Raw genomic sequence first — 12,317 nt, 5'->3', positions numbered from 1 at the left:
GCAGGATTCAGGGAGCACAAGGACACGGCTAAGATCTTGCCCAGGAAAGATCTGGTTAAGCCATCACCGCTGTCAGTCTCAGAATGTCCCGCCTCTCGGGTCTGGTGTGGCATTTAAACCAGTTCCCTGGGTGCCTCTGGGTACCCCCCCCAAGCCTGTACCCAGCCCGTACTGTGACTGGTTATGCTGTTTAGCTTCCACAGAGGAGGACAGTGGGCCCGGGAAAGCATCCATAGTGGGTGGCGGGGCCCTGCCACTCACCCATCGTGGATTGCCCCCACGAAAGAAGAGCCTGCAGGTGCTGGGCAGCTGACGCAGTGCAAGTTCACCGTGCCACTGGGGAGAAAACTTGAGGAAAGTGCGTCCTCGTTAAATGGGGGCTGAGTAGTGTACTAAGGACTGGAGTGTGGGGCCTGGCTCCAGTTAGCTAAGTGATGATGGGCAGATTGCTGAACCTCGGGCGGCCTCTGTGTCCTCATCTGTACAGAGAGGGGGAATTGTACTGACAGCCTCAGCCCCATGACTCCATAACCAGAGTCTTCTTTCCAGCCATAAAATTGAAAAATAAATGAGATCATAGACACGGGCTGAGCTGTCATAAGCATCTCTTCCAAGTTCAAGAAAGGGGGAGTCAACACTCTGAAACCCGGACACGGGAGAGCTTGGATGGCAGGGTGGTCATGGGGGAGCAGGTGTAGGAAGGGACGGGCTTTGAGCACTGCTTTCCCAGTGCCCCCCCACCCCGTCCTTGCGGGGTGCCCTGGGGAAATTGCTGAGACTTGTATTCTCATCTGCGAGGTGGACTGGTGCTGTCTTGTGCTGTTGTGAACATGACATGTGCCTCATCTTCAATGTTGCCACACACATAAAAGTGCCTGGTGCGTAGGAAGGATTCCACAGAGATCATTCCTTCCCTGCCCCGGGGGCCGGGGGGCCGGTTCTGCTGGTTCTGCTCTCCCAGTCTCGCCCTGGAGTAGAAGGAGTTAAATGGCAATTTAATGAGCATTTGTCCAACCCAAGGCACGCGTCTGGGCTCTGGGCCAGGCCCTGCATGGGTTCCACAGAAAAACCAGCGGGACTAAAGCTGTGTCCCGGAGCCCGGAGGCCAACCTTGCCCCACGCCCTGCTCTCCAGGAGCCTGCTGGGATTGAGACCTGTGAGCTCCGAGGTACCAAACTGAGGAAGTCTGTGTTTTGTGATCCTACTTCACTGTGAAATGAAATGCAGGTAACCATATAAAACAAATAGATAGCTTATCGATTTCTTTGAAAGCAGCCACCCTTGGAGGTCAAGATGCTGAATTGTGCCAACACCCGGAAGCCCTCCTCCCTCTGTCCCTTTCCCGTAATAAACAGCCACTGTGCTGTTAGAATAGGCTCTTTCTGACTTTTCTCTGTAGCTGTCACCCACGGGTGCCTCTCTAGACTCTGGGGCTTATTCTTACCCTCCCTTTTTTAATTTGAGGATGCCTTTTAAGTGTCTTAATCTGCAGGTTTGCCTCTTCCTCCTTTTTGTTTTCTTACAATTTACCTGTTGAAGTAGCCGGGCTGTGGGGCCCATAGAGTTTCCTGGGTTTTGCCGATCGGATGTTGGTGGGGCAGTGTGACATGCTCCTGCCCTCTGGAGGTCCTGGCGCCTTTTATCACACCAAACACAATGTCTGCTATCACAGAAGGAGCTCAGTGACCATTTTGTAATTGAAGTGGACGGGTATGTGGGAACTGGGGTACGCGATTCATTCATAATGGAGATACCACATGCCCTGTCCAAATTTCCAAAGCCGCTGGTGACTTTGAAAGAACCGACTTCTAGGAAAGCCTTATGTTTAGATGAAGTATGCATTGCAGTTCTACCAACTCACTTGGTTTTCTCTCTCATGCATCTTGAGGACCTCGGATCCAAGATCGAATCCCAGGATCCGCCTTACGCTCCGGGTTATACTAAAATTAGTTGTGCAGCTTCTCAAGCCTGTGCTGTCAGTAACAGAAACTCTTCCATGTTTCTGATATTCGTTATTGAGCATTCTCAAACTGCTGCACGTGTACGTAGCCCCACAAATTCACGTTCTGTTTAGGTAAGCCAGGAAAGGGAAAGGCGGAGAAGCCGTTGTTCATCTGAAAGAGTCAGGAAGAAGGCTGTCTGGATCAGATCCATATTCTAGCTAGCTGAGTGTTCATCCATACGCTGGATGTATGTGGTGAGTCCGTTTCCAAAGAAATCCTATCCAACTAAATCTGTGTAAAACTACACATGGCCTATAATTGAACTTCTCTTTGATGAGTCAAGATCTTATACTGCCTTCAGCCATCACCATGAGTGATTTTTAGACACCCCAGAAGCCACATTTAAAAATAAATTTGGTATCAGGTTTTTTTTTAGCCCTTTATAAGCTTCTCTCTGTCTCTCTCTTTTTTTAAAGATTGTATTTATTTGAGAGAGAGAGCAAGAGAGAGCATGAGCAGGGGCAGAGGAGAGGGAGAAGCAGGCTCCCCGCTGAGCAGGACCCTGAGATCATGACCTGAGCCAAAGGCAGACACCCAACCGACTGAGCCACCCAGGCACACCTGTAACTTTCTCTTAAAGTAGAATGCTTGCAGCATTACAATCATGGGGTTGAGGCCTCTGGAGAGCCCTACGAGAGGGAAAGGAAGGGACGCCATTGAAGCTGAGAGGCCACCCAGGGGTCCCCTGAAGAGCCAGGCTATGCTCGTGGTGCTGGGCCCCAGGAGGACGAGGCCACCTGTGTGCAGTCAGCAGTGTGACCACAGGGACGGGTCTCCCAAAAGCAGAGCCTCAGCTGCTCCAGATTATGTTAGAGACAGGCTTCCTCTTCATTATCGGAGGGGAGGAGAGGACGAAAAAGGGTTGGTCTCTACCTTACCTTGGCTTGAGGCCCATTTCTCATTTCTTTGTGTTTTTCCTGGATTCCACATGTCAGCTGTACACTGTAGGTATATAGTAGGTGCTGTGTACTCAGTGGTGAGCCAGACTGAACATGGTGCTTGCTCTTGGGGAGCAAGCACGCAGCCCAAAGAAGAGATGAACGATAGAGAGCTGGAGAGCAAGGAGAATGAAGGGGCACGTTGGCCAGGTGGCCAGAGCGGGCCAGGAGCATAGCCTGCACCCATGCCTTAGGCAGGCTTGGTGTTTCTGAGAAACTGAAAGCACGTCACTGTAATTAAAGCGTAACGAACAGTCTGCAGCAGGAATTGCACCACCTTCCCAAAAGTCATTTTTCGCTCCAGCAAATACAGAAACGTCATGGTCCTGTTGGGCTCCTCTGTGTGTCACCGTCAAGTATTTTATTTTGTTTGGGAAGGGGGAGGGGGCAAAGGGAGAGGGAGAGAGAATCTCAAGGAGACTCCACGCCCAGTGCAGAGTCCAGTGCGGGGCTAGCTTCATCTCACGACGCTGAGATCGTGACCTGAGCCGAAATCAAGAGCCGGCTCGCTTAACCGACTGAGCCCCCTGGGCACCCTAACCGTCAGGTATTTTAGATTTCCCCTGAAAAGCCTTCTCACGATCACAAGGAGTTGGAACTTACATATGGCATTTGTACGTGGTTGATTTGTTCCTTATTCTAGTTAAGACTAGCAGCTCTAGAGCCCTTTGCTCCTCCCCTGGGAGATTTGGGCAAGCGTTCCTAGTACAGTGTAGTTTCATCAGCATCCTACAGTGTCTCAAGCACAGATCGTGGTGAACTCTCTCAAGTCTTACCTTAAATTTTTCTGTATCTTCTTTATCAACTGGTTTTCATGGATCTCCTTTCCAAATTACCAAGTAGATTTTAAAATACCCACAGTTTCTGGTTGATTATGTTTTATCATAAAAAGCATTTTTCAGGGCGCCTGGGTGGCTCAGTCAGTTAAGTGTCTGCCTTGGGCTCAGGTCATGGTCCCGGGATCCTGGCATCAAGCCCCGTGTCGGGCCCCCTGCTCAGCGGGGAGCCTGCTTCTCCCTCTCCCTCTGCCTGCCACTCCCCACTTGTGCTCTCTTTTTCCTCTCTGTCAAATAAATAAAATTTTAAAAAAGCATTTTTCATCTTTCATAAATAACAGTCCAAAAACGGGAGAAACCTAGGATCATGTGTTGGAAACGACCTACAAACACCCTGGGTGGTTGGGTCTCTGCATTGAAGATTGTGCTGAGTGTCCCATCACTAGGTTCGTTGGTGGCAGGAAGGAAGGGGCCTGCCTAGCCTTGCTGTGTGGTTGTGTTCAAAGGACAGCTTGAACTCACAAGGCTTCCCAGTGCTCTCCCTCTTCCATTTTGTTCGCTTTCCATTTTCATGTTAGTGTAGCTCTGCTCCCTCTTTCCTTCGCTCGTCAGTCGAGACTGACAGCCCTGCGGCAGGAAGGCTCACCGTGTCACCGAGCAGCCGGTAAGCCGTGTTCCATGTGGCGCTGTTCCTTGCACCTTACTGCAGGCAGACACCCCGTAGCCCCACACACGGTAGGGGCTCCCCAACTTTCATTCCCTCACTTGTGTTTTCCCATTATCTATCTGCTTCCAAATTCCCTTTTCCCCCCCTTCCTGTCTTTCCTTTTTGGAGCCTCGCTTTCCCCACCCACCCACTCCTGTGACTTTCCTTCTCCTTCTCTGGGGTTCATCCACCCAGCTCTTTTGTATCTCTCCCTTATTTCTCACTCTGCTCATTTTCTTCGCTGCCTTCCCACTATTTTCCTTTTCCCTTGCCTCATCTCCCGGACCTGTGTCTCACCTTCTGTGACGCTAATTGCACCTGGCATTGAATTTTGATCAGTTAACCGACTAACAGCAGCAGACTGCATGTGTGCATTGTTTGAACTTAACGGGAGGGACTCTGGCACATCCTGCTTCGCATATGCCCAGGTCCCCAGTGCCTAATGAGGTTCTGGTGTGGACAGGTGGGTGGCTAATACCTTGTGGTGGAATAAAGAAATGAATGGGGGCGCCTGGGTGGCTCAGTTGGTTAAGCATCTGCCTTCAGCTTAGGTCATGAACCCAGGCCCTAGGATCGAGCCCCGCATCGGGCTCCTTGCTCAGCGGGGAGTCTGCTTCTCCCTCTCCCTCTACCTGCCGCTCCCCCTGCTTGTGCTCTCTTGCACGCTGTCAAATAAATAAAATCTTTTAAAAAAAGAAAAGAAATGAACAAACACATTGCTGGTCAGCTTGATGGGGCCTATTATCCATAATTTCTGCCGCAGAAGAAATTTCTGGATCTTGAAGCTTCCAGACTCTATTGAATAGATGAGACTGGATGGATAGACAGATGATGGGTATAGAGGCTCTGTGTTGTTTATCACATGACTAAGTGAGAATCTCTGCTGCGGGGGAAAGGAATGCCTTTAGTAAGTCTGGGTTCTGGTCATGACTCGTCCACTGCGGCAGCCTCGCATCACAGAGCTTTAACCTCTTTCAGCATAAGGTCATTGGTTTGAAAGTGAGCTACCTTACCAGAGTATGTGAGAAGAGATGTGTGTAAAAGCAGTGTGTGAATTACAAAACACTAGGCACGCAAAGCATCGTCATGTTGCCTGTATTAATCATAATACTATTGGGAATTTAAAATTGGAATCTTCACATTACAAATACGTGATTTACTCTTTTTTTAATTTTTTTTTAAGATTTTATTTATTTATTTATTTATTTATTTTTTATTTAAAGATTTTTTTTTTATTTATTTATTTGAGACAGAGAGAATGAGAGAGAGAGAGCACATGAGAGGGGGGAGGGTCAGAGGGAGAAGCAGGCTCCCTGCCGAGCAGGGAGCCCGATGCGGGACTCGATCCAGGGACTCCAGGATCATGACCTGAGCCGAAAGCAGTCGCTTAACCAACTGAGCCACCCAGGCGCCCTAAAGATTTTATTTATTTATTTGACAGAGAGAGAGACAGCGAGAGAAGGAACACAAGCAGGGGGAGCGGGAGAGGGAGAAGCAGGCTTCCCGCGGAGCAGGGAGCCCGATGCGGGGCTTGATCCCAGGACCTGAAATCATGACCTGAGCCGAAGGCAGACGCTTAACGACTGAGCCACCCAGGCGCCCCTACTCTTTTTTTTTTAAAGATTTATTTATTTTAGAGAGAGAGAGAGCGTGTGAGTGGGCGTGCATTAGTACGGGGAGGGGCAGAGGGAGAGGGAGAGAGAAAATCTCAAGCAGACTCCCTGCTGAGCCCCTGACACGGGGCTCGATCTCACCACCCCGAGGTCACGACCTGAGCCGAAATCAAGAGTCCGACGCTTGACCAACTGAGCCACCCAGGCGCCCCTGTGACTTACTTCTAAATCCATCTGTTGAAGGAATGTGTCTCATCATCAAATACTAAATGATGGCATGGACTTGAGGCCATACAGAGTAATTTATAGAAAAGCCCCTCGTTACAGGAATTTAGGACTAAAAGTAGACACACACACCAAAAAAAAAAAAAAACAGTGAAAATATATATGCACTTCTAATAGCGAATGTTTATACAAATCGACACGATGATTTCCCTTATGCTGATTTTGATTTTTTTGATGCAAAGATGTCATTTATAGTGTTGTATTTTTGATGCAGCTGAGTTGTAGCATGCCCATCCCCATGAGTTGCTTATCTCAGAGTTTCAAAATTCAGAAACTTGAACTTCTTTTGTTTAGTTCCCAGACTGTGGGAGAGAATGTACTCACTGCATTCATCAAAGATGTTAATTAAGGTCTTTCCTCATTAATTTTCTTCTTTCTGCAAAACGTTGGCCCGCTCAGAATAGAGAAATCGTTCAAACCCATCTCACTGAATTGAGTCATGGTGAGTGCATCTGTTTCCAACCCTCGCTGGGCTCCTCGGATTGGCAAGTGGACAAGGAGAGGGTTGATCCGGAGCCTCCTTTAATGTTCCCCTCTTCCTGCCTTAGGAAGCCCCCCATCCTGTGCGTCCCTTAAGTACAGTTCTAGCCCTCTTCTCCTCTCATTTCCACAGGCCATGCAGGAGGCGCTGGTGGACCTTCCCGAGTGGTATGGAATAAAAGGCATGCAGGCCCACTGGATCGGAGACTGTGTGGGCTGCCATCTGGACTTCACATTGAAGGTGAACGAGCAAAGCCTCTCCGTCGATTAAAGCTCTCCAATCCCCTTCTGCGGTTTCAGAACTCACCGAGCAGACCAGCAGCAGCATCTCAAACGTTGCCGTAGCCACATTTTTACAGTGCAAAGAAACAGGCGAAATTGATTTTAATAACATATCTTTAACCCACTGTATGCCAAAAAATGATCATTTCCCGATGTGGTCAGTAACAAAGGTCTATTGAGGAAACAGCTGACGCTCAGGTTTTCGTACAGAGTCTTTGAAATCTGTGCTCTCTTAACACTTACAGTGACACTGGCCGAGGGTTCCATCACCTCTTACTGCTACTGGCCATCCTGCTGGTCGGCGCGGATAGAGAGGGCTTCTGTGGGTCCGTGAACTCCCTGAGGTGATGTGCGGAGGGTTGTGTGGGCATCTTCCTGCACAGTGGGCCCAGAGCTCCGCAGGGTTTGTGTCACAAAGCAGGTTAAAAGCCAGCAAGCCAAGGCTGACGCCATCTCAAAACGGGGCGCACCCGAAGCTGGGGAGGGTCATGGGCTTACCCAGGGTTCAAAAGAGCCTACCTGTGTGGAAACACTGCTCAGAGGTCACTGCCGAAGGCCCACCTACTCTGGAAGGTGCCCCCCAACCTTTTCTCTTTGTCCCTGCAGACTGGATAGTTGTTGTTTTGCTGTTTTGCTGTTTCTTACCTGGGTGGGTTCTGGGTTGTTTTGTTTTGTTTTTTAATTCTTCTGGTGTCTCCTTCCTACTCAAGACTTTTGTGCCCTTAGCTCCAAACTCATCCCTCACCTTAGGCCAGACCTTTAGAAGGAGGGGACAGCAGTCAAGAGACAGAGTTGACCTACTTTTCTAGACTTGTACTGACAGCCATCCTGGGGTCTGCTGAGCTCCCGCTCCTTGTCACAGAGCTCACGCTTCCCTGTGCCATCTCCTCACGAACGCGATCCCCCTCACTCCCAACTGCAGACACGGGAAGGCCCCCATAAGGGAGCGGGGACTTTGAAACCTTTGAAAACCAAATCCTGAAATGACCAAATTCTGTCACCACTTTCCTGAGAAGGTGGTGAGATTTCTGAAATTCAGTCCCACTGCGACTTTGGTTCAGGCTCTTAGGGCTGTCTCGTTTTGGGTCCTGTGCATTAGACTGGGTCGGGTCCCCGTGTCACAAGGCCTTTGCTTCTCAGCCAGGGTGAAGGCTGTGGGTCTCTGAGCAGGTCGACTCCTGTACATGGAATGGCTTCCACATTTTCTCCCTTCCCCAACGTTTTATTATGAAAATGTTTCTGTCTCCATTCCTGGACCCACCTGAAAATGAGATGTCTCGGGGGAGGGAACACTGTCAGTCCAGCAGCTACAGGACCATATGTGGCTGGGCCTTTGGGACCCTAAGTCTGGCTCCACAGGGGACCCCTAACCAGCCCTAGGGCCACGCTCAGTCATGGCCTCGGGTGTCCTCTCTTTCCTCTTCAGAACGGTTTTAGCCCCAAGGACTGTTTTTCTGGTTAGAAAAGCAGATGCCTTTATTTTTTTAATATACCTTAAATCCTGGAGGGAAGTATAGCTCCTTTGTCAGGACAGAAACAATATAACATTGATAGTTTTGTTTTTGTTTTTTTAAAGATTTTATTTATTTATTTGAGACAGAGAGAATGAGAGAGAGAGAGCACATGAGAGGGGGGAGGGTCAGAGGGAGAAGCAGGCTCCCCGCCGAGCAGGGAGCCCGATGCGGGACTCGATCCCGGGACTCCAGGATCATGACCTGAGCCGAAGGCAGTCGCTTAACCAACTGAGCCACCCAGGCGCCCTGATAGTTATTTTTGATTCGTGAACAAAGGAGCCAGGAAAATGGGGGAGGCATCTTTCTGAGCATGCTTTGACCACCTTTGATTTGGGGCCGCCAAGTACACCTGGCGGTGGGCACCAGGCTTAAAGAGGAATGGTGATCGTCTTCTCTCTCGCCCGTCTCTGCCCCTACCAGGGGCCATCTCAGGGCCCCACATCCCTGGGGCTGCAGCCCGGAACCGTCCCTGGTGTTTGGGCTTGAGGAGGGGAGGGAGGAGGGGATGTGGCCTGGGAGCACGACAGCCCCGGAGGAGCCCTGAGGAATGAAATGGCTCTGCTTTTACCTGCTAGGTGGATGGTCAAGTCACAGGAGAAAAGCTGACCGCCTACACAGCCACCCCCGAGGCCATTTACGGCACCTCCCACGTGGCCATCTCTCCCAGCCACAGACTCTTACATGGGCACAGCTCTCTGAAGGAAACCTTTCGGAAGGCACTCGTTCCTGGCAAAGGTGAGCTGGCGAGTTCAGGCTAATGCAGGGATCACACCTTCTAGTTGGACATCAAGCAGTTCTCAGGTTCACAGTCTCTTCCCATATGTCATCCTGTGTGATTTGTTCTTCGCCTGAGCCTGACTTGTTAGTTTTTTATTTTCAAACAGGATAAATGAGAGCTTTGAAAATGTTGCTACCCCCGGTTTCACTTTGAGCGACTCGTTTGTCGGCTTCTTGAGTTTCTGACTGAAAGCTCAACTCTTTCTCTCTAGATACAATCTAGACTTCAAGTTCTTTCTGACAGGAATAGCATCTTCTGCCTAATTTATAATTCCATCGTCAAATAAGACTATCCTGATGATGGCGACAAGGAGGAAGCCAGTGAGAATCAGAGGAAGCATTTTCAAAAACTTCATCGTATTATTTTAGACTTCCCACAGTAATCTGAGCAGCTGAACAGCGTCCTGCTCAGCACAGGCCTTCAGTCAGTGGATCCAGCTGACCTGGAGTGGGCACAGCAGGTGTTACTGGTCAGTGAGGATTTGGGGAGGCCTGTGCGTTAGTCAGGATGCTATGGTTGCAAGCAACAGAATGCATTCCCTGGCCAACCCGGAGAACAAAGGGAACCTCCTGGAGGCTGTGGAAAGCTTGCTGACTAGCAGGAACCAGTCTGGAAGACGATCTGGATCAGGCAGCTGTGCGGTTTTGGTGGCAAGAGCTAATAGACAGTCTTTTGAGTGCCACTGACTGAGTGAATCTGCTCTCACCTCACCCTCAGGGTTTGGGGCACTTGGTCCAAGATTCCTGTTGCAGGGAAACTGTCTGAATGGTATAACTGAGGCCCATGGCCTTTTTCTTGGGCAAGGGAAGGTCAGGCACCTTTCTTGTTAGACCACCAAGACTAGATCCAGTGAGGAGGGGTCGCTTCCCGAAACAAACCCAGAGGCTCTTATTAGAGGAAGGCAGTATGGACCCTGGGCAGGCAAAAGGAAGTCCCCCATCAATTAGAAGTAGGTCTCTGGATGGGGCGCCTGGGTGGCGCAGTTGGTTGAACATCTACCTCTTGGTTTCTGCTAAGGGTCATGAGATTGAGCCCCACGTTGGGCTCTGTGCTCAGCAGAGTCTGCTTGAGATTCTCTCCCTCCCTCTCTCTTTCTCTCTCAAATAAATAAATAAATCTAAAAAGAAAAATAAGAAGAAGAAGTAGGTCTCTGGAGAAATGTAAATATTTCTATAAAAATCTCATCCTTATTTTCTTTTCACAGACTGTAAATTTCAACCCAAAGAACACAGTCTGAGTTATCGGGGTCTGTTTGAATTATTTGACTAACAAAAATGGTTTGTTTGGTGATATAAAGTGTTTTGGTTTTTTTTTTTTAATTGCTATTCTTAAAATAACCAGAATGAAAGGTTTCCTGGTATAAGGCTGGAAAGATAGACGATGTCATCCCAGCTTACCTCTGCTAAAGACTTTTTTTTTACTTATTTGACAGAGAGAGAGAGAGCACAAGCAGAGGGAGAAGCAGGCAGAGGGAGAGGGATAAACAGACTCCCCACGGAGCAGGGAGCCCGATGCAGGGCTCGACCCCAGGACCCTGGGATCACAAGTGCCCTGAGACTTTTTCTTTTTTTTGAGATTTTATTTATTTTGGAGCGCCTGGGTGGCTGAGTCATTAAGCATCTGCCTTTGGCTCAGGTCATGATCCCAGGGTCCTGGGATTGAGCCCTGAATTGGGCTCCTTGCTCCACGGGAAGCCTGCCTCCTTGTGTTCCTGCTCTCTCTCTCTCTCTCTGTGTCAAAAAAATAAATAAATAAAATCTTTTTAAAAAAAGGTTTTATTTATTTATTTGAAAGAGAGTGAGAGAGAGAGAGAGCACAAGCGAGGGAAGGGGCAGAGGGAGAAGGAGAAGGAGGCTCTCCACTGACCAGGGATCCCAATGCGGGGCTTGCTCCCAGGACCCTAGAATCATGACCTGAGCCAAAGGCAGACGCTTAACCAACTGAGCCACCCAGGTGCCCCTCTGCTGAAGACTTTTAATTGCTTACTTCCAGCATTGAAGCCAGGTTCAAATCAGTGAGCACTTAGGAAGAGCCTGCTGGTGCTAAGCGCTCGGGGATACACAGAGGACCAGTCCCCCGTCCTGCCCCCAGGGGGGCCATGACAAAGGAGAGCCAGACGCATGTGTGATTCACTCTGGCCCAAAACAGATACCACTTGCTGTCATCTCCTGTTGTTATGTATTGAAACAGAAAAAAGACATGTGTTAAAATTTCAGTGTTGTGCTCATAAAGTCCAGTGTAGCTATCTGTTTTATTTTCCACTTACTCAAAACAAGAACTGGATTCTTTTCAACTGTTTAGTTGAAAGGGAATACTCATAGTTTTTACTCTCATGAGCATTTTGGGATTCCTTGTGGGCTGTGATGGTTGAAGAATATCTAAAATCGAAAAACTAAAAAAATGTAAACATCTAGCCCTTAGATTTTGTTTTCTTACAGTTAATCTGGGGACACAAATTAAAATGAGGTAATATTAACAGGGACTTCATGAGACCGTACATTATGAAAGATGGAGCTCCTGACATGAAAGGCACTGGATAAATTCCAAATATTTTGATATGTAAGAAATTAAATTATTTTAGCAAATGCAAAGAGCGATGTTTTCATGATCATTTGGGGCATTGGCACCTCTGACTTGTCCCATCATTTCATTTTAGCGCTGAATGGCTGGCCAGCTTTATTCTCACCTCTTTTTAATAATCTCTGAAATAATTCCAAGTGGAACATTACACCTGGCTCTGTATTTTCCAATTCTAATTTTCAGAGTAGAAATACTCTTTTTGCAGATGTCAACTTATTCAAAGTCTCAAGATTAATTTGCACGTCAAGTCTCTGGATTTTGACATGTGGTGTTAGTTATGGAAGGCCAGTACGGTGCCTTGAGTGTAATGTAGTTTTTCTAAAAATCAAATGAAAATCATCATATGATTATGGATGTATGCC

General features: G+C 48.5%; 1 protein-coding gene across 1 annotated transcript in view; it reads left to right on the top strand.

The window, feature by feature from the left end:
- The window catches only part of LARS2 (leucyl-tRNA synthetase 2, mitochondrial), a 148,207-nt gene that overhangs the window by 78,341 nt on the left and 57,549 nt on the right, over positions 1-12,317 (top strand). The window contains exons 8-9 of the mRNA XM_021683065.1: positions 6,935-7,042; positions 9,173-9,332. Of these exons, the coding sequence (XP_021538740.1) occupies positions 6,935-7,042; positions 9,173-9,332 (268 nt within the window). The remainder of the gene's footprint in view (positions 1-6,934; positions 7,043-9,172; positions 9,333-12,317) is intronic.

This window comes from Neomonachus schauinslandi, chromosome 1 (genome assembly GCF_002201575.2).
Source record: "Neomonachus schauinslandi chromosome 1, ASM220157v2, whole genome shotgun sequence".
NCBI classification, from domain to species: domain Eukaryota; kingdom Metazoa; phylum Chordata; class Mammalia; order Carnivora; family Phocidae; genus Neomonachus; species Neomonachus schauinslandi.
The sequence above is the reverse complement of the archived record's forward strand: the minus strand, read 5'-3'. Positions and strand labels throughout refer to the sequence as shown.